This window comes from Camelus bactrianus, chromosome 2 (genome assembly GCF_048773025.1).
Source record: "Camelus bactrianus isolate YW-2024 breed Bactrian camel chromosome 2, ASM4877302v1, whole genome shotgun sequence".
NCBI classification, from domain to species: Eukaryota; Metazoa; Chordata; class Mammalia; order Artiodactyla; family Camelidae; genus Camelus; species Camelus bactrianus.
Genome location: NC_133540.1, coordinates 21756362 through 21783503, shown reverse-complemented (window position 1 = coordinate 21783503; position 27142 = coordinate 21756362). Strand labels below are relative to the sequence as shown.

Genomic DNA, 27142 nt, shown 5'->3' with positions numbered 1-27142 from the left:
GATTTGTGAAGATGCTGATATAATTACATGATTTTAATTTTCTTGTCAGGTGATAAAACAGGAGGAACTTGGCAAGGATCTTTCTGATTGTATTTTGTACGATCTACTGAAATATGATGATTTTAACTCTGACAAGCACCTGGCTCTTGAAGAGTTTTACAGAGCATTCCGTGAGTATGAGATTCATTCTCAAATTCCTCTTTGTTCTTTTCCCATTTCATTGCACAATATGGTGTGTTTGCTTGATCTCAAAGTACAAGTTGTTTCTTGAGAGGAGTGATACCATTGAGATAATTGTAGTATTTGGCTGTACTGAAACATGTAAAAGCTAAGGGATTTAGTAGTTCTAAAATGAAGAGCTGGAAATATTTGATAATAAACCTCGCTATCAGTTCTTGTTGATTTTAAGACATTAATTCCACCATTAATTCCAATGCTTCTTCCAAGGTTATTTCTGAGTTGTCATTATAGATCAAAAACAATTTAATTATTTACACAGTGACCCTTTTTTTTAACTGGGAAACCAGAGTAGATTAATAGATGAAGTTTACATACACATTAATAACAATAGTTAGCATCAGATTAAAAAATTATATTTATGTGAAGACACTCTAGAATGATTTATATATGTTTAAGTTACTTAAATACTTCTTAGGATTGAGTCATTGTGCTTCGTAAAGAAAGTTTAGAAGGCGATTTGGTTAGCACAGCTACTTGCCAGGTTAGTCTTTAAAAAATAATGCAAAGGAATAAAGGCTGAGAGACAAAAGACAGAAATGGAAGATTTAGATGCTGTGTGTAAAAGAAAAAGGAAAAAATTAAATGGTTGGTATCTGAAAATCACCAAAGAAATTTATATGTGTGTGTGTGTGTGTGTGTGTGTGTGTGTGTGTGTGTGTGTGTGTGTTTAAAATGTTTGGTAAACAAATGTTCGCTGGGCCAGGCAGAGACCATGGGACACAGAGAGGAATGTTAACAAGCAGACTTTGCTGGGTTCCCACTTGTCTGCACACCTAGTTCATACTATAGTGATCCATGCTGATAGCTCCCTTCCTGGAACAGGTCCTCCATCTACTTTCTTTTATGCAGTTAGGAGGAAGCTTGAAGTTTCTTTCTGAGTCTTTTGGGCCTTGATTGTTTTCACCTGGATATAATATGCATCCTAAATAGACAATTTGGGGTGGTAAGTTTTGCTCCCCTACAACAGCATAAATAAAATCTCAAGTTCATGACCCACCAGACTATTTAGAGAAACTAGTCCAACTGCAAGGTCCGTTCCAGGTCGAAATTCAATGGAAATATATCAATTCTTATTTCAATTTTGCTAACTTACTTTATTAAATAAGCACCCTGACCCATCCTCACTGACTTCTTTCCCCCACCCCATACTATGAAGACCCATGGATCTGGCTCCACACAGTTGACATCTAGAGCAATAGCAGGAAATATTTTTAATGGTGTACAACCTATCAAGCATCAATAGGATAACTAAATGGTATATTCATGGTGGATTTTTATTCAAAATATAGTTCTTCATGATGGAATAGTGAGGCTAGAAAGTAAGAAAAACATTGAAAATAAAGTGTGAATAATATACTACATTTATGATAACACCACCAAGACTGAAGAATGATGCCTGGTAATGTCAGCGTGTAGAATTTTGCCTAGAATCCTGCTACCTGGACCTGTCAAGGGGAAAAATGGTATCGTGTTTGAGATATGAGTTGATGTGGTAAGGAAGGCAAGGTAGATCAGTATAGTGTCCCGATAAAATTTTGTAATTCGGGAATCTGAATCATCTATAAAAGCATTCAATAGAGACATAGTAAAACATTGTTTATAAAGGCGTGTAATAGGAACTATGAATTTGGATAGAAGAACATCTATATGATGTCGTTAACTATCAGAAGGTAATATGGTAGCAATTTTATGGAAATTATCTATAGTAAATGCACTGAATTAAATGCATATTGTGATGATTCTGCCGTTTGGTCAAAATTAACACAAAAGGTCAACATTTTTAACATTTTGTATCACAAAGAGATATTAGGTAATGAAAGCACTTGGCAATCAGCAATCATAAGCTTTTATCTTTTTGAATAATCACAAGCTTTTTCTTTCGCTATGATAAAATGATATGTACATAATTATTTAGAGAAGATAATGTCTTTCTATGTCATTCTGGAATTATATGGAGTGTTTTAATATTCCTTGTGATCTCACCACGCTCTGCAAGGTTTCACACTTTCAGTGTATCACCCTTGTTAAACAGGGTGCCAGGCTTTATAATGACTCCTTGGAAATGGCAAAGCTAACCTGTTTGAATGGACCATATCAGCAAGAGGTATTCATGTTACCTCAAAATGGGAGGGAAAAGATCCCAGTTCTTGTCTTACCCGAAAGAGAAGATTTCAGACAGGAGATAGAAGCGTTGTGTAGCAAAAGATTTTAAAGGTTTTATTAGCAAAGGGGAAGCACCCCTCCAAGACTGGGAGGTGGGCTGATCCAAGGGCGGGTAGCAATAGTCTTTGTTTACCCCCTTCTCTTATACCTCACTTAGAGGGGTGTCTCTTGATTGACTGACAGCTCTTGCCCCTGGAGTGCTCTGTCATGCTTGTCCCCTTTTGTGCATGTCCTTACCCATGTTGCACACAGGAAAACCCATTGTGTGAGGCCTGACCCACAAGGCTAATTACATTACAGTGAGCACTGGGTCATGTCTGGTTAGGTCCTTGTCGCTACTGTGCAGTCGTGGCTGTCAGGTTCTAACCGATTTCTCACTGGCACTCATTTAGAAGTGAAGCCCCTATATGCTGGAGGTGGGCATAATGCCATCTGCCACACCATTCTCCTTCTCCTCCACCTGTCTGCCCAGTGTCCCCACTTATCTAACTACCTAACATTTATACCTACATGTGAATAAGAAACATATGTCTGTTTCTTTCTCTGCTTCTGCTATATTACAACTACACCCACCTCAGATTTGTAAAGTTTAGTCACAGGCTTTGTATAAGGACCTGATTTTAGAAAGTCCCTCTATTATAAAATATTAGTATCACAGATATAAATGTATAGCAATAGTGAAAAGGTGATCTCTTGTAAAATGATGTCTTAAGTACCCATGTGTACAGAGTGCTGTGATGTTAAAGCAACTTGAAAAGATAGACTTCCTTTCCTTGAGGAGTCTATCATCTCAGGCAGGTGCTGATAAAAATGACAGATACAGTAAGGGTAAAAAGTCATCATTTTTCACATTCAGCATCCATGCCCTTAGAGAGTTCCTAAAAAGAAAGCCCAGAAAACAAGAAAGGCCCTAAATGAATATCCAGAGGAATGAACTAAGGCCAGAGAAGTTAAACTTGTCTTGATCCATTACTCATTTACTGGTGGATTCAAGGATAGACAGATTTCTGGAGTTCCAGTTTGTTATTCTCTTTGCCACTGTATTAAAATGGAAGAAAGTAAAGGGTAATCTGCAAAGAAAAGAAAAAGATTAATGGCAAAACAAAAAGCACATCGCCAACAGATATTACACTATTACAGTGTTATCTTAGTAGTTATAAGGCTTTCTATAAAATAGCTTTTTTTTTCCATTTTGGATAGGATGAGTTATTGTATTATTTTCCAATAAGCATTGGATGGTATTCATAATTTTTCTCCAGAACTTTTGACATTATTAAAAATCCCTTTGATTTTTATTAAGATACTCAAAATCAATCCTCACTGTGAGCATGAAGTATTTTAAATCATGCCTTGTTTGATTAACAAATTTGGAAATCTATTTAATGGGATCCAATAAATATTCATTGCGGTCAGACAATAGTTTTGAATACTTAGAAAGAAATACTGAATCCTCTCCTTAAATGGTGAACACCCTGCACTGTAGCATTTTGCTGTCTTAATAGTAAAACATGTAGCTTTTTTCAGTACAGAGTTCTTATGGAATTAAAAATGAATTAATAGTGTCGTTAACTATAATGACTCGTGCTAACACACAATGAGTCAGCATTTTATTTTCTTCCAATGCAAAATTAAAATGCCGTGTTTGATTAAGTTTGACTTGCCTGGAACACTATAATTTTGCTTCAGATCTGTAGGTAAACGCAAGCTATTTGCCATCAGATGAGATGACCATACAGATAACTGAAGCATTTAATTTCAGAAGTGATGTTCAAATAAATGTTTCTATTGTCTTATGTTTGCAGTCAAATTCAATTAAGACGATAAAGTGCTACTACAAGATTATTAATTTTAGAAATTCATTGTTCTCATTTGGGCTTTCTAGATAATCAAAAATGGTATAATCGTATACCCAGAGGAAGGCTATTTGTTTTGGAAATGCTTTCCATGGATTCAATATCCTGAGTTAAACTATAAATCGCTTTGACTTAAAGTTATATGAAATGAGGATTTTTGGGGGTAATTCTGATAGATTCTTGAAATACCTATTTAATTATTATAAGTTGTAGTTCCCAAAACCATATACATAAACTTTAAGATGTGTAAGTGTTCTAGAGATTCAAGTTTAATGTCACAAATAAATCTGTCAATTCAAAATGATCTCTATGTGTGGAAGGAAGCAAAGGAAGGTGTGCTTCTCCTCAGCATAAAATAAATAGATTTTTGTAAGCATAGTGCATTCATTGTGAGCATTTATATTGAAACTAATCGTACAGTATCTTTCCTTGCTTAGAAGGAATAGATAATTAGGATTCTAAAATTCTAAATTGTTAAAAAAAAATCGAACACTTATTTTCAATCACTTAACTATGAATATATTCAAAATGTCATCTCTCTTTACATGAAAGTCTTCTTACTAGTATATAGATTTGATAATAACATTGTAAGGAAAAGAATGTTTATTTTTCTAGGAAATCACAATTGCTATAATAAAATGTTACTTATTGGAACCATGTAATAACCAGAGCAATAAAATATGACTACTATATTCATATTCATTGATATATCATGAGTATCTGAATGTACTTTATTTGAGAAAAATAGCAGAGTTCAGTGACCAGAATTAAGACTGTTGTGGTAACATAGATTAAGTGATGGGACCAGGACTAGACAAGGAGTAGCAATAATGCAAGGAAGTGGCCATATTTGGAAAATGACTTACAAGCACAATCACCTTGATTTGATGTGTGATTACATATGCACAGAAGGAAGAGGGTAGGATCCAGGATGATGTCCGACGTTCCAGCTTGCATACAAAGGTGAATAATGATGCTATTCATTAAATCAGGGCACACGGGAAGAGAAGCACATTTGGGGACATATATTTGGTTAAATTTTAGACATATTGGCATATTCAAATAGAGACATTTGGTTGGAGATTGGGGTGGCCTGGAGGTCAGGTGGGAGCCCTGGGCCACAGACACAGATATAGAGCGTGCAGTTACAATTTGATACTCTGGCCGGGAGTGGGTACCCAAGGTGAATAGGTGAAGAGATGGGCAAAAGCGGAGTAGGAAACTAAAACTAAACAAGAGCAACCCTTAGAGAGGTAGGAAGAAAACCAAAGGACTACACCATCATGAAATTTTCATATGGAATTGTTGCCAAGGCTGAGTGCAAAAGAAGAAAGTATAGGGCAGATAAATGGACTGGATTTGGCAGGAAGGAAGTCGGTAATGTTGGGGTCAAAGCAAAAGTGCTGGTGGTTGGGAGACTGGATGTAAAAAAAATATTAAAAAACATAATGTTAAGCCAAGAGGTAGAGCACATAAGGGTGTATCAAGTATATATTTAGTTAAAATCCAAAGCAGGTAAAATTCACCCATGGTTTCACTAGTTAATACGATGGTTTCCTTTGGGGGACTTGCAGGGATGGGGTGGGGAACAGAAGGCAAGAGAGGGGATTCTCTGGTGCTAGCAACATCCTACTTTTTATCCTGATTAAAAAAAAAAACCCAAACTGATTTGGGAAATGCTGCACTGGATAATTAGAGCTGCTTTAATCTAACCCCACACCAGATCATTGTAGGATAAAATCCTGCAGCAATTTTACTTGACTTGCACACGGGGAAATCACTTTTCTCCTCCATGCTTTGATCACAAAGTTAGTTTGCATGTTTGTACGTCTGTAATTTTCTATGTTGGTGTGTGTAGACCCACCTCAGTGGTTGGATATATACAGCACCGCCGGCTTACAGATAATTTCACTGTATATTACTTTGCTGTGTCTGGGTTCTTTAGCCCTTAGAGAAAAATAGCCCCCAAAACACGATTGCTGAGACCCAACCAATAGACGTATATTCCAAAAGGACAGGTTTTTGGTCTTAAAGAAAATATTCTTTATATTCCAACTGTTAATAAAAAGACAATGGATAAGGCAACACCAATTTGAACTATGATTTAAAAAAAAGAATGGGAATTCTTCCCATTCAAAGATGACTCTGTCTTCTCGGTTGTTAAGTTTGTACCTGTTGCACCTTTGTTTCTTTTCACTGATACCTGCTGGCATGCTACGCACCCTGATCTCTCACTGGTAAATTTTTCTTGTTGACTTGTTAGTAACTCCTAAGGGCAGACTCAATTAGATATTTCAGTGTCTTTTATTTCAAGTGAAGCATTTGTATGTATTTCTCAAAGTCTTGACTCTTTTTGTTACAGTGATATTGAAAAGGACTTTTCTGACACAGAGTGAAATTGAAATAAAAAATAATTAAGTGGTAACTGATTCTTTCTTATTTTCTGCGCTGTGCCGTACCTTGTCAATCGTAACTTAGCGCATCTGACTTAAAATCACTCTCCCCTGGTTTCAGCGTCATATTCTGGGGTGGAGTTTGCCTGAGGCTGTTTGTATACTTTCATAACCTTTTCTGTAGTTCACTGGTCTTTGGCTTTGTTAATTCCATGCTGTTAACACCAGTTCCTCAGGAATGCCTTGAATTGAGCCTTGTGTTGTCCTTGTGTGATTCTGAAACCCTACAGGGATGGCATCTTCATATTGGCTTCACTGTCGAGACAGTGGTGACATTGCTGCCCCAGATCCGGTCCGTTTGGATGTGACAGAGTAGCTGCAGATTGGCACAAGAGCCTTTGCTTCATTTCAGAGTATCTCCAGTTCCCAAACTGAGCTTCTACTAATGGGATTTAATTTTTAACTGGCCAAAATTGTTCAAGAATGTACAGCAATTAAAATGTCATGTTTTAATTACCAGCTGTTTTCTGAATTCCCATGTCTAGGTTAGTCTGAGAGAATATATTTTATTTCAGTTTTATAGTTGAAAGTTTCCTTACAGGATTGTGCTCTGTCAAATGACCCTTTAGGGAGGCGTGTGTCTACCACGTGAGGGTTATTACGAAACAGAAAATAAGGTGCTTTTGAAATGTATAGTATCAGATAATCATCCATGTTTAAGCATTTGAATCTTTTACATTTTTTTTAATTTAAAGAAGTTGGAAGCTAATACTTAGAAAATACATATTTTTGCTAAAATTACTTTAATATATAATTATTATTCCCTCTTTTATAAACAGAGAGAGCTTGACTCCATCAGTTAAGTGAGTTCTCCCACTTTTGTGGAATAGTTAAATGGATATAACCAGATAAAACATAAATCTTTAAATAGACCTTATCAGTGCGTATAGCAATCATAAGATTTACATTGAATATCTAATATTCATTTGAATCCATTGTGTCTGGTTGAAAAAAAAGAGAAGAAATAAAACAAGAGAAATAGATTTTTGGATTTTCATAAATTTTAAGCCAAATCACATATTAATGAAAGTTCTGCCAGAGTCTTTGCTTTCTGCTCATGTTAACTACTATAATTCCATCTCTCTTTAAACAGTAACTATTTTTCTTATTGTAGAAGTTAAAGAAAACAGAAAGATCTGCAAGAGAAAATAGGAATCAATTTGAATTCCATCATTCAGTTACAATCACTTGTATGTATATGACTATGTTAATCTTATACACTCAAGATATCTTTAATTCTACCTTCTTTTAATTAATTATATATTGAAAACATATCTTAACATCAACAAATATAGTTTAACATCATGTTTTTAAAGGCTTACATTGTGAGAAAATAACCATAATTATGAAAATTATAATCAGAACACATTATTCATTACCATTCCCATTATTATTCCTCTCCTAAGAGAGTAACACTGGCTCATGTGAAACATAACACAAGCAAAAAATTTAGCCATCTAATAATTTTAAACTTTCTAGCAGTCGCATTAAAAAAAGAAGAGAAAGGAGTGAAATTGATTTTACTAACCCTTTATCCCAATATAGCCAAAATAGTACTATCACGGCATGCAATCAATATGAAAATTAAGGAACAATTTTGTATCCTTTTTTCTAACAAGTTTTGAGATCTTCTGTACATTTTATATTTACAGCACATCTCAATTTTTTATGAGCCACACTCCAAATGTTCAATAGCCACATGTAGTAGTGGCCACCATCTTGGACAGTGTAACATTAAAATGTTAAAAACAAATCCATCTAAAAACTTACTCCAGTATTTTAAATACAAGATTCCAGTTGTAGATAAATAACATAGTGGGAAAATCATGTTCTTATCTATTTTTCAGGGAATCAGGAAAATACACACTCATGGGTAAATGTAATCATTTAAGTGGCAAAATATATACCCTCAACATAAATAAGACATTGACTTTAAAAACAGGATTTGCTAAAATGTATTCAATGCCACCTTATAACAACATCTTCCAAATGTTGAAACATCAATCGATCATTAAAATCATATATCCCCTACCCACAGTTAATGCCTTTAAATTTGTATTTTCTGATTTTTTAAAATAATATTATTTTAAAATGAATGACTATTTTTTTTCTCCTGATTTAAAATCAATGCAGCAATTATGTAAGCTTTCCCTTGAGAACCTGTCAGTCTGGGAATAAAAGTGTCCCTAGCCTGAATTATTTCAGTCCTACACTTAGCAGTGAGACACTTTCATGGAGCCTGTACAACCTTATATACCACAAGGATGAATGTTTCATGGTAACTTTTTTGAAGTATTGAAAATAACTTCAGACTGTTGCTACCTCTGAGAACCCTAGGGAAGTTAATGTGCTGCATTCAACATAACAATAATTCTTTAATGCTTAGAAGTTACTGAAATATTTTGTAGTGCCTTGGGGTCAGCACAATGATAAGAAATGCATGTATATATCATGTAAACAAAGTCCATGTAAGATACCTTATTAACAGGCTTTGTAGTAATTCAGTGCATGATATCTTCTTGGTAATTTCTCTTACAGATATTTGAAAACCAGTAACACATTAGTTTTTAAGCAATCTTTTTGAGAATCAACAAAATAAATCATTAATACACATTATCTTCACACTTTTATACAAATACTTAATTTGGGGGGAGGGGATAGCTCAAATGATAGAGCACATGTTTAGCATGCATGAGGTCCTGGGTTCAATCCCCAGTACCTCCTCTAAAAATAAATAAATTAGTTACATTAAAAAAACCATTAATTACCTCCCCCAAGAAATAAAATAAAAAAAAAACTAAATTAAAAAATACTTAACTTGATGATTATGTATGTAAAGTATGAATGCCTGACACTCATTCTATTTAGTAATGCTCAATCTTTTGATTATTGTACTCCATTTTATTCAATGAAAAGGTTTAATCTTTTAAGAAATTATATTGCAAACTCCATTAATTCATGAGGCCTCTATCTTTGCAGTGGCTTTTGGTGAGTTTTTAGCACAATCTACCATTGCTATCCTTAGTACATCTGAGAATGAAAATTTCATGTAATATTAAAATATGTATTTATCTTAAAATTTTAATAAATGTTTGTTATATCCTTAGAGGACAACTTAAAAATAGGTTTAAGTGAAATAAATTTCTTAACGAAAAGGAAATGGAGGCATCTATATACCGAGTGCTGTTTAGCTGCCTGACTGAGGGCTTTGTGAGGCATGGAACACTGTGTCTCATCTGCAACGTTCCCACTGCAAGTTGTGTTCATCCCAACTGCAATCACTTCTATAGAAGGGCAGGAAATGCAGTAAACTTGTTACCATTCTTTCAAGTAATGTAAGCCCACCCTTGTTGTTGGCCATCAGATGGGACCCAAGAGAAGCATCTGTGATGTTTAAAGAATCATAGAAGTTACAGGTTACAGATGATCTTGAGAGGTAATACGCATTGATAGTGACTGCCTGAGGGACATCGAATGATTACTTTCTTTCTTCTGATTGTGGCTATCACTGAGTATTAACCATAATACTACTTTATTAAATACATAAATAAATTAGACATCGTAGTACACAGCATATTGTACTTGTCTATTCCAAAAGGATGGATGTTTTTAACTAAAAATAAAAGTTAGAAAGAGAAGTTGGATGGAAGAAGAAGAAAGAGGGAGATGGAGACAGAGAAGCAGGAGAGAGAAGAGAGATTAAAGGGAGAAAGTAGGAAACCAGGCAAAGAAGGGTGATATATTGCAGGTAAGTATTGTGTAATTTAAAATTTATCAGCTGTGCAAAGATCCAATTCCATACTTTTACATATTTAAATTAATAGTTCAAGCTACAATGATTAACTTCATCCACAACAACCCCCATTTGTTCTAGTCTTATGTGACATTATCAAAGCTAGTCACTACAAATAGAAAGATAGATAAGAAACAGCTTCTCTTGTCAATGCAAGAAAATTAAATGGTAAAAGGAGATTACAAAATAATATCGTATAGGATAAAAGAAACATGTAAAATACCACAGGACAACCAAAAGTTGCACTCTCAGAGAGGGATTCTGAGCGGAGGTAACTTCTAAATTAAGTAGATTCCCAAATAGGAGTTCTTGAGGAGAAAGCCAGAGACCGGGTGCTTTTCTGCCCAGGAGGTGATAACAGCCAAGACCCAGATGCGGGAAACTGCAAGGAGTTTGGGAGTTGAGGGAGATGAAAAGACAAAGTGGAAATTAGGGAGAAAAGAGGCTGAGGAGGGAGGTAGGGAGTAGATCTTGAAATGCCATGAATACGTTATGGAGAAACTGATGGACAAGACCCTCGGCAGCAATTTGCCGTGGTCAGATCTAACTTTGGAAGGATCATTTATGAAGCTGAGTGCGAGATGCAGTTAAGAAACATGAGCAGAAGCAGAAAGAACAGTAGGTGAGTGCGACCAGGGATGTGCTGGAACCAGTGATTAAATTTCTAGGAATTTCACTATAAGGTTGATGTCACTTTGGAAACTGGAAATTGGCCCATGGTGGACGTTTACACGTTCACCACAACAGTGCTGACCACCAGCTGCAGTCCTCTAGGTGATAAATTTTGAGGGACTGCACAAGGGTAATAGGTAAATAAGAGGGTAAGGACTTAAGGAATATTTAGAAGACCCCAAACACTTAGTGAAGCATAAGACTGATAATTTCTAGAAAAGATTCTTAGAAAATACGCATTGTTTATCCAAAATTAGTATTAGAATAATTGCATCAAGATAATGGTATCAACAACTTTGTTTTGATTTACAAAAAAAGACACCTAAATAATTGGTGACTTTTCTTGCTTTGTAACACTTCAAATTCAAAATATTCACATTATGGAAATCTTAATGTAACATTTTATAATAGCAGGAATAATTCATATATGTGATACAGTAGATTTCTTAACAATGAAAAGATGCTCCGAGAAATTTGTTGCAAAATTTTTGAGCTGCTGAAGTAAAAAATATGCTTTTTTCTTACCAATGAAAAAATGGAGATTGAAATAATATCAAATTAAATTAGTTGAACAAACTACAAATCTGAATCAGTGATTGCATTTAATGGTACATATACAGTTCATATTTCCATGGACACAGTTCATTTTGTTAGAATGTTCTTTTATAAGAACTTTCCATAGTAACATTCTGAGAAATGCATAGGTGATGGCTTGACATTTTTTTTTTAATGATTGCATCTTTGCTAAAATATATGAAGTGGTAACATTTCGTTTTGAGATCTGGAGTGTATCTTACTGTTATATTGACTGAGATTTTTTTTAACTTCTGAGTTGACATATTTCTTATAGGAAGGATATTATTTGTGAAGTCTCATTAAAAGTGCAGATTATTTTCTTGCCCTTTATAGACATTTTGATTCTCAACTAACAACATATGATTAAATATCTTCACATCTTTCAACTATGTTTAAACAACAGATGAAAGTGTCATATATACCACTGCCTATAAATATTCACATTATCACCTCATATTATAATTAAACAACTATATTTTAATACCATGTTTGAATAATATTTTGTAATGTAAAAATCTGTATTCCTAGTCTTTAAAACTTAAAATAGCACATTTTCATATACAGCGATGGATGCAAAAAATAAAGTGCCAGTAAATAATGGTCGTGTAAGATTATCCAGCCTCTTTGTCAGTGTTTTTCAGTTTTTTAGGATCTTTAAATTTTTAGGGTTTTTAAATTTAAATTTGAAACTTTTAAAATTTTGATTTCAAACTTGACTCCTCAAGTTAATAATCACTGACATGTCAGGATTTTTCAGACACGGCTGTTTATGGAGATTGTAGGGTTTATCAAATTGAGATTATTCCTTAAAGTCCAGACTATGTAGTCACTTGTTTTTTTTTACTTTTTTAGCAAAGAATTGCTGTCTTTTCTCCAGAAACTATTTACTCTCCCTGCTGCTAGAGCCAATAAAGCAGAATAAACTGTATCTGATATTTTCTTTCCCTGACACTAATTTTATAATTTGTATTCCTCGGCCTTTCCCCATTTTTTGATGCATGGATAACTATTCAAAAGAGGATAACACCCAAAAGCATGAACATTTGATTCTAATAGTGTGTAACTGTCGCCATAGAGATAGTCTCTGTTGAGAGAGTTTCCCTACGTTTAGAAGATTTATAGTTCTAACAGTGTTAGTGGCTTTAAGGAAAAGACTTTTATGGACAATTTTATCAGATTTTTTTCTTTTGATTTTAGCTGAGACTGGATTTCAGTGTACTGAGACTGACCTGTGCCGATTGGATTATTAAGAGCTTTTAGTTTCCTTGTAGAAACTATCAGAGACCTGAAATAGTTAGAGGTGGATGGAAACTATGTCACTTAGAAACCATACCCTAAGACAGAAATGGCTCAATTCACCACAAGGTGGGATTTATGAATGTACGTATAGATGGTGGAATTTGGTGTGAGTATTGCTTTCATCTTCCATCACACTTTCATAAATAGATGGGGACATAATTAGAGATAAGATGATATCATAATTGTTGCAAAGCCATTTATAATAAGTTACAGATAATAGAATCCAACACTGTAATAACTGAGGAAGGTACAAATCGTGCACCTTTGACATGACCAGTTCATTGGACCCTGAAATCTATCTACACAGTTGAATGCATCATTAAGTCATGGTCAGAAATTAGTGGTGTAAATATATTTCTTAAATTTGTTGGTAGGTTACTCAGAGTGCAATACTGTCCAAAAAAAAAAAAAATAAGTCTACAGAGTGATGTGCTTGTTCCACATGCATCCCTGACCATATGTTTTTAATACTATTGTGATTCAAACAAAACACCTATTAGTGAAAGAACAGAATTATTTTGGGAAAAAAAAACTGTATCTGTCATGTGCTAGAAATAGTGGCAGAATTTGCACCTTGTCGAGCATAACAGATAAAATGGTTCTGAATGGTTGCTTGCCAGCGATCTCAGTAAGTAAATTTACATATTGGATTCTACTAGAAGGGAGAAAAGAATCTTGTTTGACTCTAAACAGTCTGCTGCCTTCAAAAAAAATAGGTACCAGCTAAAACATTATTTCAGATGCAACTGCAGAATTCTTCATCTTGAAAAACTTGTCAATCTTACACTCATCTGTCAGTTTAAAAAACAACCTGTGAACTTACAATTAAAAGCAAAGTATAGTTACATTAATTCTGATTTGTCAACATTTCTGAGATAATGGAGAAAGAAGTTACAGATGTGGTAGATTTAAAATGTACCTGTAAGACATTCTATGTTCCTGGATTAGAAGATTTAAAATATAGTTAAGATTTCAATGCTACCCAAAGTGATCCACAAATGCAATGCAATCCTTACCAACATTCTAGTCGTATTTTTGCCAGAAATAGAAAATTCCATCCCAAAATTCATATGGAATTTCAAGGGATCTTGAATAACTAAAATAATCTTGATAAAGGAAAACAAATTTGAAGATCTTACATGTCCTTATTTTAAAACTATAAAGCCACTGTCAAAGCAGTGTGATACTGGTGTAAAAACAGACATTTGGAACAGAATGAAAAGCCCCCAAATTAAATCCTCACACATAAGGTCAAATGATTTTCAACAAGAATGCCAAGACCATTCAATGGGTAAAGGACAGACTTTTGAACAAATGGTATTGGGAAAACTGGATATTCACATACAAAAAAAATGAAATTGGAGTCTTACCTTACATCATTTACAAAACTTAACTCAAAAAGAATCAATGACTTAGAAGTAAGAGCTAAAATTAAAAAACTATCTGAAGAAAACAAAAGACAAAATCTTACAACATTGGATATGGCAATGATTTCTTGGATAGGATGCCAAAAATATAGGCAACAAAAGAAAAATAGTTAAGTTGGACTTAATCAAAATGAACAGAACTTTTGGGCATCAATGAATACTATCAGTAGAGTGAAAGTCAACCCAGGAAATGGTAAAAAATATCTGCAACTCATCTATCTAATAAGGGGTTAATATCCAGAATATGTAAAGAACTCCTAAAACTCAAAAACAACAGAAAAGCAACCCAATTAAATATGGACAAAGGACTTTATACAGTTAATTCTCTGAAGAAGATATGCATAAATCCAATAAGCACATAAAAAGAGATGTTCAACATCACTAATCATCAAGGAAATGCAAATCAAACCCACAATGAAATACTTCACACCTATTAGGATGGTGATTATCAACAAACCAGGACCCTATACTAACTTATAGCTCTCCAGTATACCACTGACCACACACTGTTATAATGCTCTGTTTATTGTCAGGCATTCTCTGGTTGTAGGATGTGTTAGATCAGGGATATTACCTGTATTCAATGTCTACTGCTTCCTTAACACATTACCAAAAATGTATAGACTTAAAACAAGACAAATTTATCACCTTAGAGTATTGTAGGTCAGAAATCAGACACAGATACCTCTGGGCTGAAATCCATGAAGTGCCAAGGCTCATTCCTTCTGGGGGTGCTAGAAATAAGTTATTTTCTTGCCTTTTTCAGCTTCTAGAAGCCACTACATTACTTAGCTCATGGCTCCAATCTTCCGTCTTCAAAGCAGGCAACTTTGGGTCAAGTCTTTCTCAAGCTGCCCATTTCTGGTTCTCTCCTTCCTGTCTCCCTCTTCCACTTACAAGAACCCTTGTGATTACATTCCCCCTCCCCCCACAGCATATTCCAGAATAATCTCCCTATCTCAAGGTCAATTGGTTAGTAATCTTAATTTCAACTGTAACCTAAATTCTTCTTTGCCGTGTATCCTAACACATCATCTGGGTCAGGGATTAGGATGTGGACATTTTGAGGGGTGGGGTGTGGGTACCACATTGTCCAAGTAGATAGCATATTCTGGATGCTTATTTTATGAATGCGCAATCCATGAATGAATTTCAGAAGACATCAAATTCAATATGATAATTGCAGTATAAAGCAATGTTTGTGCACTGTCTATGAAAAGCATCGTGCAGGCATAGTGCTACTGTGTGAGTCAACACAATATGGCCTAGTGTAAATAACATGGAAATCACAAGCGAAGGACTGGAATTTTTTCTCAGCCCTGATTCTTCCTATTCTTGATTTGAGAATGGTTAATTAATTTTTCCAAGAATCACTTTTTGTATGTTGTTTTGATTTATTTTCTCCTTGAAACATAGAGACTGAAGTAGGACCTGACATACTTATTCTACACAAGTACAAATATCAAACTAGATAGTACATTTAAAAACTCTTCTTAAACCCTCCACACAATTATAATATTGTCAATCGAAGCTTAAAAGGGATGCTATCTTATTTCATACCTGAATTACTATCTGGGATGATTTGTCCTCGATTTGTCATTTGAACTTGAATTTAAGGATGCTTTAAATTTTAGGATAGTCTACAAAAGACATAAGGCAACAGTTTTCTTGCTCTGTGGAGCCCCATTATACTTGGTGTTTTTTTTTTAAAGAGAAAAATGTATTGGTCTGGCTACTTAAGTTTTAAGTACATGGTACATGGTTAAATTTTAAACAGAAGACAGAGCCACCTTTCACTGCTTTAAACCACTGCCAACCCTATCCTCCCAGCCTTTACATTTGAGCACCTTATTTCTGCCTTGATCTAGGACATCGATGTCTGAGTCTGGGTCTTTGTCCTGATATGTGCCTTCAGTCACCTGGGACCCTGAGGAGACTTCTGTTCTGACCCTCTTCTATTTATATTTGTTTCCCATTTAAGTCATCTTTGCAAAAGTTTGACTGAGTGTGTAGAAAAGTTGGTAGTTAAATCAGCAATGAATATTTTAAGGATAAAGTGATATATTAAACGAGTTGTAGAGGTTTGCTAGAGTTTTTGTAACAAAATGTCACAAACCTGGGGCTTAAACAACAGAAATTTATGTCTCAGTTCTCCAGAGGCAAGATGTCCGCAATACCAATTTGGTAGGATTGGTTCTTTCTGTGGGCTGAATGAAGGCTCTGTTCCAGGCCTCTCTCCTTGGCTTGTGGATGGCTGACTTCATGCTCACATGGTGTTTTCCTAAATGCGTGTCTCTGTGTGCAAATCTCTTCTTTTTTTAAACACCATTATTGTGGTATGGTTCCTGTACAGTAAACTACACATATTTCAGATGTACAATTTGATGAATTTTGATAGATGTGTACACCTGTGAAATCACCACCACAATCAAGATAGCTAATATTTCCATCACTCCCCAAGAGGTGCAAATTTTGTACTCTTGAGTTCTGCCTTCCCACTTCCTTTTTCCCCTGGTAACCATAAGTTTGTTCTCTATGTCTGTGAGTCAGTTTCTGTTTTATAGATAAGTTCATTTGTGTCCTTCTATTTATTTATTTAGATTCCACATGTAAGCGATATCATATGGTATTTTTCTTTCTTTTTCTGGCGTACTTTGCTTAGAATGACAATCTCCAGGTCTATCTACGTTGCTGCAAAGGGCATTAGTTTATTCTTTTTATGGCTGAGTAATATTCCTTTGTGTGTATATATATTATACATATGCAAGTTCTTTATCCAGTCATCTGTTGATGGACATTTAGGTTGTTTTCATGTCTTGGCTGTTGTAAATGGTGCTTCTGTGAACATTGGGATGCATGTGTCTTTTCCAATTATGTATTTCTCCAGATATTTGCCCAGGAGTGGGATTGCTAGATCATATGGTAAGTCTATTTTTAGTATTTTTAAGGACTTCCATACTGTTCTCCATAGTGGCTCTAATTTAGATTCCCACTAACAGTACAGGAGAGTTTCTTTTTTCTCCACACTCTCTCCAGCATTTATCATTTGTGAACTTTTTAATGATGGCCATTCTGACTGGTGTGAGATGGTATCTCATTGTAGTTTTGATTTGCATTTCTCTAACAATTAGTGATGTTGAGCATCTTTTCATGTGCTTATTGGCCAACTGGATGACTTCTTTGGAGGGATATCTATTTAGGTCTTCTGCCCATTTTTTGATTGGGTTGCTTGATTTTTGATATTAAGCCATATAAGCTGTTTGTATATTTTGGAAATTAGTCCCTTGTCAGTCACACCATTTGCAAATATTTTCTCCCATTCTGTAGGTTGTCTTTTCATTTTGTTGATGGTATCCTTAGCTAAGTAAAAGCTTTTAAGTTTAATTAGGTCCTATTTGTTTATTTTTGCTTTTATTTCCATCACTCTAGAAGCTGGTTCAAAAAAATATTGCTGTGATTTACGTCAGAGTGCTCCGCCTGTGTTTTCCTCTAGGAGTTTTATAGTATCTGGTCTTACATTTAGGTCTTTAATCCATTTTGAGTTTATTTTTGTATATAGGGTTAGAGAATATTCTGATTTCAATCTTTTGCAGGTAGCTGTCCAGTTTTCCCACCACCACTTATTGAAGAGACAGTTTTTTCTCCATTGTATATTCTTGCCTCCTTTATCGTAGATTAATCGACCATAAGTGCATAGGTTCTGGACTTTATCCTGTTCCATTGATCTGTGTGTCTATTTTTCTGCCAGTACCATATTGTTTTGATTACTGCAGCTTTGTATTATAGCCTGAAGTCAGGGAGCATTATTCCCCCAGCTCCGTTCTTTTTCAAGATGGTTTTGGCTATTTGGGGTCTTTTATGTTTCCATACAAATTTTAACATTTTTTATACCAGCTCTGTGAAGAATGTCATTGGTAATCTGATAGAGATTGTATTGAATCTGCAGATTGCCTTGGATGATATGGTCATTTTAATGATACTGACCCTTCCCATTCAAGAACATGGTATTTCTTTCCATCTGTTTATGTTATTTTCAATTTCTTCCACTAGTGTCTTAACAGTTTTCAGAGTGCAGGACCTTTGCCTTCTTAGGTAGGTTTAATCCTAGGTGTTATATTATTTTTGGTGCGATGGTAAATGGGATTGTTTCCTTAATTTCTTTTTCTGCAATTTCATTGTTAGTGTATAGAAATGCAATTGATTTCTGTATATTAATTTTGTATCCTGAAACTTTACCAAGTTCATTGATGAACTCTAGTAGTTTTCTGGTCACTTCTTTAAGGTTTTCTTTTTTTTATGTATAGAATCATGTCATCTATGAACAGTGACAGTTTTACTTCTTCTTTTCCAATTTGGGTTCATTTTATTTCTTTTTCTTCTCTGATTACTATGGCTAGGACTTCCAAAACTATGTTGAATAAAAGTGGCAAGAGTGGGCATCCTTGTCTTGTTCTTGATCTTAGAGGAAATGCTTTCAGCTTTTCACCATTAAATATGATGTAGGCTGTGGGTTTGTCATATATGAACTTTATTATGTTGAAATATGTTCCCTCTATGCCCACTTTCTGGAGAGTTTTTAAGCATAAATGGATTTTGAATTTTATCAAAAGCTTTTTCTTTATCTATTGAGATGATCATATGGTTTTTATTCCTCAGTTTGTTAATGTGGTGTATCACATTGATTGATTTGCAGATACTGAAAAAACCTTGCATTCTGGGGATAATTCCCACTTGATCGTGGTGTAGACCATTCTAATGCATTGTTGGAGTCAATTTGCTAGTATTTTGCTGAGAATTTTTGCAACTATATTCATAAGTGATGTTAGCCTATTTTCTTTTTGTGTGTGTGTGATCTCTTTGTCTGGTTTTGCAAATCTCTCCTTTTTATAAGTACATCAGTCATATTGGATTAGGGCTCCCTCTAATGACCTCATCTTAACAACTAATTGCACTTGCAAGATCCCTGTTTTCAAACAACGTCACATTCTCAGGTGCTGGTGGTTAAAATGTCAACAAATGAATTTTTCTGGGGGACACAATGCAACCCATAACACCAGTCACCACATCAAACACATTTTTAACAACTGGAGCACACAAATTATGCTCATAAGTAAGATGTAGAAAAAATAAATTTAAAAAAACCCTAAATAATACATAAATAAGATGAAACATAGTTGTTGGAATTTTCCTGTAAAAATATTGCCTTAAATGTAATTTGCACAGGAATGCTTTTCTCCATAAAATTTAAAAATAATAGAGCACTTACAAGAGAGCATGATTACAACTTATTAAGGAGATTGTGCAAGTGATTTAACTAAAATATGCAAATAGATGAGGATAGTCAGAACAAAAGCAAGTCAAGTGTTTTACGTAGTATCAAAAATATACAAATAATCAGGCTTATTTTGTAGATCCATATTTTGTTAAGCCGAACAATTTTGATTTCGCATATAATTTTTCAGGTAGATAAAGCATTATTATTTGAGTTTGATCAACAGCAATTAATTTGGTTACCTTTCTACTAGGAGTTCCCATTCCACTTTTATGCATTTCAATAAGCATTGGCATAATACAAGCTACAGTTTGATCAAGGTGTGTTACATTCATTATCCTGTCTCTGGATCAGTTTCAGTGCCAGCTTCTCTGATTTTTATTTCATCCTTATTGATAAATACTTGTCTTCAGTGTGTTCTCTGAAAGAGTTAAATGGACATCCTCTCTCCATGTTCATTCAAGACTCTCTTTATTTTGTCATTGAGAAAAATCATCACTAGGTATATTTTGAATTATTATCTCACAATTATTGAGCCAAATTACATGTGTGATAAAAGCTTTTTGGTTTTCAAAAGCCAACAACATGAGGTGATGCATTGTCAGGATTATTTAGAGGTTAATGGCTACTTCTGAACACAAGGATTTTGTTCAGTTGACCATTTCCCTCTTATTTTCTCAGGTAAAATTGACACTCAAAAGAAAATAAAGTATCATACAAAAAACATAGTTTGTAAGTCATAAAATAATCTATATGCATTCCTATCCAATACAATAAGAGAATATATGTGATATAACTATTATCAGATAAATAATGATCTTCCTCTTTAAAATATTATATGCACTATCATTTAGAAACAGTAAAAAAAAATAGTTTTCTCATTTTTTATTCAGCCTCAATCAATATGATCATCTGTCCATCATATGTTCAAAAGAAGAATAGCACTGAAATTTTAAAACTTGTTAGCCCTAAAGAGTCGATCCTTAAAATTTTGTCATACTGATTATCTTTAAATGTATCACATTTGGCCATTTTAAAATTTAAAATTATAAAGGTTATTATAAAGTAGTTGATTCAGAAAAAACTGAAAATCACACCCTTCTTTCTCTATCTTTTTCCTTTAAAACCAATCAATGAATAGAAGTCAGTTGTTGATGTTATGAACTTATTTCATAATTTCTTTCTTATTATAAGTTCTTTTCTTATTATTAAACATTTTATGTTTCAACATAAAATAAAATAAAATAAAAGTTAATGCTGTTTCTCAGTTTCGAAATAAATATATAGACTTTGCTTAATTTTGTTAGGCATCTTTGATGCTTAATTTTAAATTTTTAATCCATCCTTTTAGTTTATTATGAAATATGACAAATATGGTGTTTGAGAGCTGCTTCATACTTGTGTCCAACTGGTGATAAAAAGACTCTGAAAAGTCTTATGTCTCATGGCATTGTTGCAGAAGGAGCTTATAAGGTAGAAGAGTTGTCCCATGCTTCATGGCCCTTCCTTCTCTTCCTCTTCAGCTTCAGGTCCAGATTGCCTTCTCAGCTCATCCTCTTGGCTGTGGGCACCTGCCTCTGCATGAGACCACAAGGGGTGACTCACAGCCACACTTCACTTCCCTTTTCTTTAGTTTCCATAAAGCTAGCACACAGTGCTGTACGGACAAACCAGGTATTATTAAAGGGTTAGATTTACTAAAGAGGATTATAAATTGATTACAAAAAGCGAAACCCTGAACTGTAAGTTGGACATTTCCCATAAACCAAAGCAGAAGCTTGCAGAGAGTCAGTTTGATTCCTCTGTGGATTTCCCTGGTCACCAGTACTGCTTATTCTACCTGCTCTCTGGGGCTCTAGGAAACTTCCTCCTTCTTCTCGGGTTCATTTTGTTAATCTTCACTCTATGGCTGGTGAGCTTCATTTCACAGGATTGTCCAGAGTGAACAGTGGACACCGCAAGGCTGAAGTTCCTTAGAGTACCTCTTCATTAACAGATGGGGCTTTATTCTTTAGAATGTCCAGGACTCAGAGTTTAATCCAACACACACACACACACACACACACACACACACACACACACACACACACCAGATACCAGTAGGCTCCTATATCCACAGACATTCCTGCCAAGATCTAATTTGCAGCACAAATTCTCTCACAACCCTGTTCAGATTAGGCACACCCTCCCATGGCTCTGTAGAAATAGGGGGGAAAAACCCAAAATTCTTGTAATTACTGTTTCTTGGCAACATACTAGAGAAGAATGGAAATTTCCTTGTCATGATCATTATTATTCCCTTTACTTGTCTCCCAGGAGGAGTATATGAGGTCACTTTTTTATTTCCATTCCATTTTCCAATACTAAATTATCATCAATAAGGTCTAGGCAGGGAATGAAATAGATGGTTTTTTTATGTACTACAAAATATGTTAGCATTAATAAAAGCACAACTGCTTGTTAAGTGGTAGACTGATTCCATTAAATAAAGAACTATTTGGGGAGTTCCATTTTATCTGCATAGTCAATTTGTGTAATAATATTACTTCTTCTTAAGCAAGAAAATTTTTCGTAATGTATGTTTTTACTAAGACAAAATGGTAGTAAAACAGTTAGCTAGAAGACACTAGTAGACTATTTTCTGAAGATTCTTACAGCATTAAACATGTTTATTTGGGTAACTATAAGCAAATGGCATGCTGTAATCAGGTATACTGTTATAAAATTGATATGATTGCTTTTTGAGAGTTTAAATATGTTAAATTTCATTTAAAAAGAGTCACATACCCTCAAATATTAAGTTTACTGAGAGAATCCTATTCTCATAACTGTGGAAATCTAGTTTTTATGTTTCCTGAATACAGAAGTAGAAAGACTGATAAATAATCTCTCAAATTATGCTGTTTTTATTTTTTCCTTACTTTTGGGGGGAGTTGAAGTTAAGCCTAGATTAAACTATTCCATTAGAAAATAGAGTTTTAAAAAGAGAAACAAATAAAAAATTTGACCCATCTTCTTTATAAAAATGAATATACAATATAAATTTTTACTTTGTTCCAAATTATACAGTACATCTACAGGCATTTAATGTTTGTACATTTAATTAAATGCAAACACAAGCTACAATCTCTTATTAAATATATTCAGTGACCAGTAATTTAAAAGTTTCCTTTTGACCATTACCATTGAACCCATCCCTACATTAACAACAAGTAAAAGTACTATTTATACTACACAAATTTTAATTTCTGAATCAAATAGGAAATGTTCCTGACTAAAAATTGTGTGGCATGAACAGATTCAATTACAGCTCAGCTTACTGATCTTGGAAGAAGCAGATGAGGATAAAAGGAAAACCTCTTCTAAATTTAATTTGTAAGACTGACAACTTGCTAAGCAAAAATATTTTATTTTCTCATAGAACAAAAGGAAATTTAGTTGGTAGATATTGAAACATCCACATTGATTTGAGATACACATGGTTACCCTATTTTATTTTTCAGTAAAGCACATTTCAAAAAGTTAGTAGATATCCATAATCTGTCAGGATAATCAAAGATCACAAAAAAATTTGAATCAAAATTTATTTACTTGAATAACTATATTTAAAATAGAATGGAAAACGAAGTCCAGATAGAAAAGAGAACTTGTCCAATGTTTCAGAAGTCATTATTTCACTGAAACTTGATTACAGCTTTCCTTTGGTACTAAAATGTTGTTTCAAGATGACATATCTTTTATCTATTTCTATGGTAAATGATAAAAAAATGAAACTGCTTAGAAATATTCTATTGTCATTGTAAAAGGAACTTTAAATAACTTTATGTTATTGGCACCTAAATTTTACCTCTTTTGTTGGGTGGAAATCTCATAAATCCTCAAACTCATAAAATATACCTTTATGAAAGTGCTCATATAGTTTATAATGCTTAAAAGAAAAAATTATATTTCTCATCCATTAAAATGAATTTACAATAACATTATTTAATTTTCAAAGATCTGTTTGTATTTTCCCATTGAATTTACAATGTGGATTAGTGAACAGATGGAAAACAATGTGTCAGCGGGGCTCATCAGTTGTTGCAGAGGTACCATCTGATGTGGAATGTGGATAACAGAGAGGGCTGTGCATGTGCAGGGCAGGGGGTTTATGGGAAATCTCTGTACCTTCCTCTTAGCTTTGCTGTGAACATAAAACTGCTCAAAAAATAACTCATAAAATAATAGATGATCTTAAAATTAATACGTGTATATTTACATATTTATATTTTTTCCTTTCACTTGGAAACTAGTAGTTTTTTGGCTTGGTTTTTCCTTATTTGTTTGCTTTGCAATAGATACTTATATCCTCCCAAGTTCCATTTCTTCTGTTTTGAAATGAGAGTCATAGTGTTTTCATCAATAATTTTCACTTACCTAGCATAAAACTCCTAGTAGTACAATGTTCAGCTTCAAATCTGAAATCCTTCCAAATCTCTGCGGCTGCTACAGTCAAGTGCAAGCAAGAAAATGAAAATTAGTGTTGAATCAAAATGTATGGACAGTAGGCCCAGTATTCTGGCTAATGAGCCGAATCCATCATTTCAGAGGAAGGGTTAGACTTGTGAGAATCTGGCCCAAAGGGGACATAGAAGGTTAACAATTGAAGATGATTTGGAGAGCAGCAAACTTTCTGTACTAAGTTTTCATATGAAGAGTTGATTGAGGTCATTTATTAAGGATCCCAGGGTAGGAAAATCTTGATTTTTGAAATATATTCTTTACAAAAAGTTAATTTAAATATATTTAAAGAAAACTAGAATGAATTTTAAATAAAGAAGTGAGGTTGTATTAAATAAATAAAACAGAAATAAAATGGAAAATATCCCCTATAAGAAACTGTTTCATAGTTTTTAATTTTTTATTGAAGTAGAGTTGATTTATAATTGTTAGTTTAAGGTACACAGCAAAGCGGTTCAGTTACACATATATATTTTCTTTTCAGAGTCTTCTCTATTTTATGTTGCTACAGGAAATTGAATATAATTCCCTGTGCTATACAGTAGGTCCTTGTTGTTTATCTATTTTATATATAGTAATGTGTATCTGTTTAATCTCTAACCCCTAATTTATCTTTCCCTGCCCTTTCCCCTTTGGTAACCATAGTTTGTTTTCTATGTCCGTGAGTTCTAGAAAAAAAAAAAAGCAAATATTTTAGATTTAGATGCTTAATATTTCCTATTTCTCATTTGCTGTAAATGGGTTCAGAAAAGTATTACATACCTGGAAAAGTCTCAAAGCAACTCATTTATAATTCCTTTGACACTGTATTCTAGAACCAAAGTTTCCAATAGAATATGGATCCATTATAATTCTCAAAGGAATATTAGCCTCATACAAAGCTCCTCTGTTGTATAATTCAATATGTGCAAACACAAGAAAAGAATTGATGCCACAAAACACAGAAACTGAATAAGATTGGCATGAATCTTATTTACAGTCATGAAGAAGATTGACATCAAATAACAAAAGCATTCATCTTGCAAAAGCAGAATAGAGCTCATGTACACACGATAGGACAATGCAGGCACTCACACAACACAATTCCAACCAATGCTGATTTAGAACATTCTCAGCTGAAAATACTCCTAATTTCTCATGCAAAAGGAATATATGAAAAAATAAAATACTAGTTTTACATCTACATATAGGGAGAGGTGACTATCGTGTTACTGGCAGGTCACACAGGAGCCCATCGCCACTTTCTCTGAAGCCTCTGCATGATGCAGATCATTTGAGACCCCCTCCATCACTGCATCTCCTGGACCTGTAATTCCTTGGAAGGCAGTTTTAATCACTGGCCAACCACTGTCCCCCAACTTCAGTATAAATGCCTGTGGAAATAAATGAATAGTTACACATAGAAGAGTAAGATTTTGTTTGCTTTAATTTCAAGTTGGAAGGAAACCATTGCTTCTATATCGTTCAAAACATTCTTGTAATTCAGAATTGCTTTGCTTAAAATATCTATTTTTGTTCTTCCTTTCAAATTTTTAAATCACTGACAAGATGAAAAAGGAGACAAATCACATATCACTGAACATGATGAAGTGGTAATTGCTAGCTTTTTAAAGACTGCTGGGCTAGAAAGATCAGGTCTGAGGGCAGAGTCATTCAGAAGTGTGCGTTTAAAACCCACGGAGCTGAAAATCTGACACGCTTAGCATCATAAACTATTCTCAACTGTCTCTGCCTCTTGGCCCCACACTTCTCAACATTCACCTCCAGGAAAGTGATGGGTAGAGGACAATAAAACATTCATTTTAAGAGAGTTATTGAGGGGAGCTTATAAAAATAGAGAGGATGGGATCCAGTGGACACTAAAACTTTCTTCAACTGAAATTTTATAAACACACTTTGGTGTTATGGCCACACACCTTCACAGGATATTAAAGGACAACTTCAAAGGGGACAGCGGGGTCCAGGGTTATTTAAAGTAAACCATGGAAGACACAAATGGACTTCTTTACAAAGCAGAAACAGACTCACAGACATAGAAAACACACTTATGGTTACCAGGGTCTGGTAACTTCCAGTGATAGTCTACTAGGTTTTAGGGTTTGTCTTTTTAATATTGCCCTGGGCATTATTACAATGAGGTACCCTTCTCATTCCTGTGTGACACACGATGGAGATTAATATGTAGTATGTCATGGTAGGAATCTAAGCAGTCATGCAGCTAAATCCTAGAAGGACAGGAGATATATTCGCAGGAAGCATGAACAGTTTTCTTTCCTAGTGGTGGAAGGATTTCAGTGCCTTGAAGTTCTCTTCTGGTCAAACCTTCCCTCTCCACAATTATTAACCAGGAAGAGGAACAAGAGGAAGACAGAGAAAGTATTATGTATATTCATATATGTAATAGACTGTTACAAATGCCATTTCCAATAAATTATTTGAAACAGAAAAGAATAAAGTGCACAGATGGTTAGAATTATCTGATTCTTCTTCCCAGGCTCCACTGTGTACCTCCATTTCTCTTCCTTTCTCTACTAGTACCCGTTACTCTTTCTTATATTGATGCATGAGTCCTGCGTGATAGACGCCTTCAGTTATATTGAGCATGTCCCAGTCCTTATCTCCCTCTTTTTTCTGAGCTCAAATCCAAACAAATCCACATGCACAGAGTTTGATAAATTAACTTATATGCTCCCACGAATGGCATCTTAAATTCAAAAGACGCCCACATTTTCATCACCCCATCCAAGCTATGGTCACTCCGGGATTTCCTCTATGAGGTAAGCACCAATTGTCCAAGCTTAGATGTTTACACTTAGCGCATTCTTCCCCTGCCCTAAACAGACAATTCGTTATCAATGGGACAATTCTATTTAACCAAATATCGTTCAAAAAAT

General features: G+C 34.4%; 1 protein-coding gene across 1 annotated transcript in view; it reads left to right on the top strand.

Moving 5' to 3' along the window:
* The window catches only part of FSTL5 (follistatin like 5), a 667318-nt gene that overhangs the window by 367524 nt on the left and 272652 nt on the right, over window positions 1–27142 (top strand). Inside the window, exon 6 of the mRNA XM_074376817.1 lies at window positions 50–170. Within this exon, the coding sequence (XP_074232918.1) occupies window positions 50–170 (121 nt within the window). The remainder of the gene's footprint in view (window positions 1–49; window positions 171–27142) is intronic.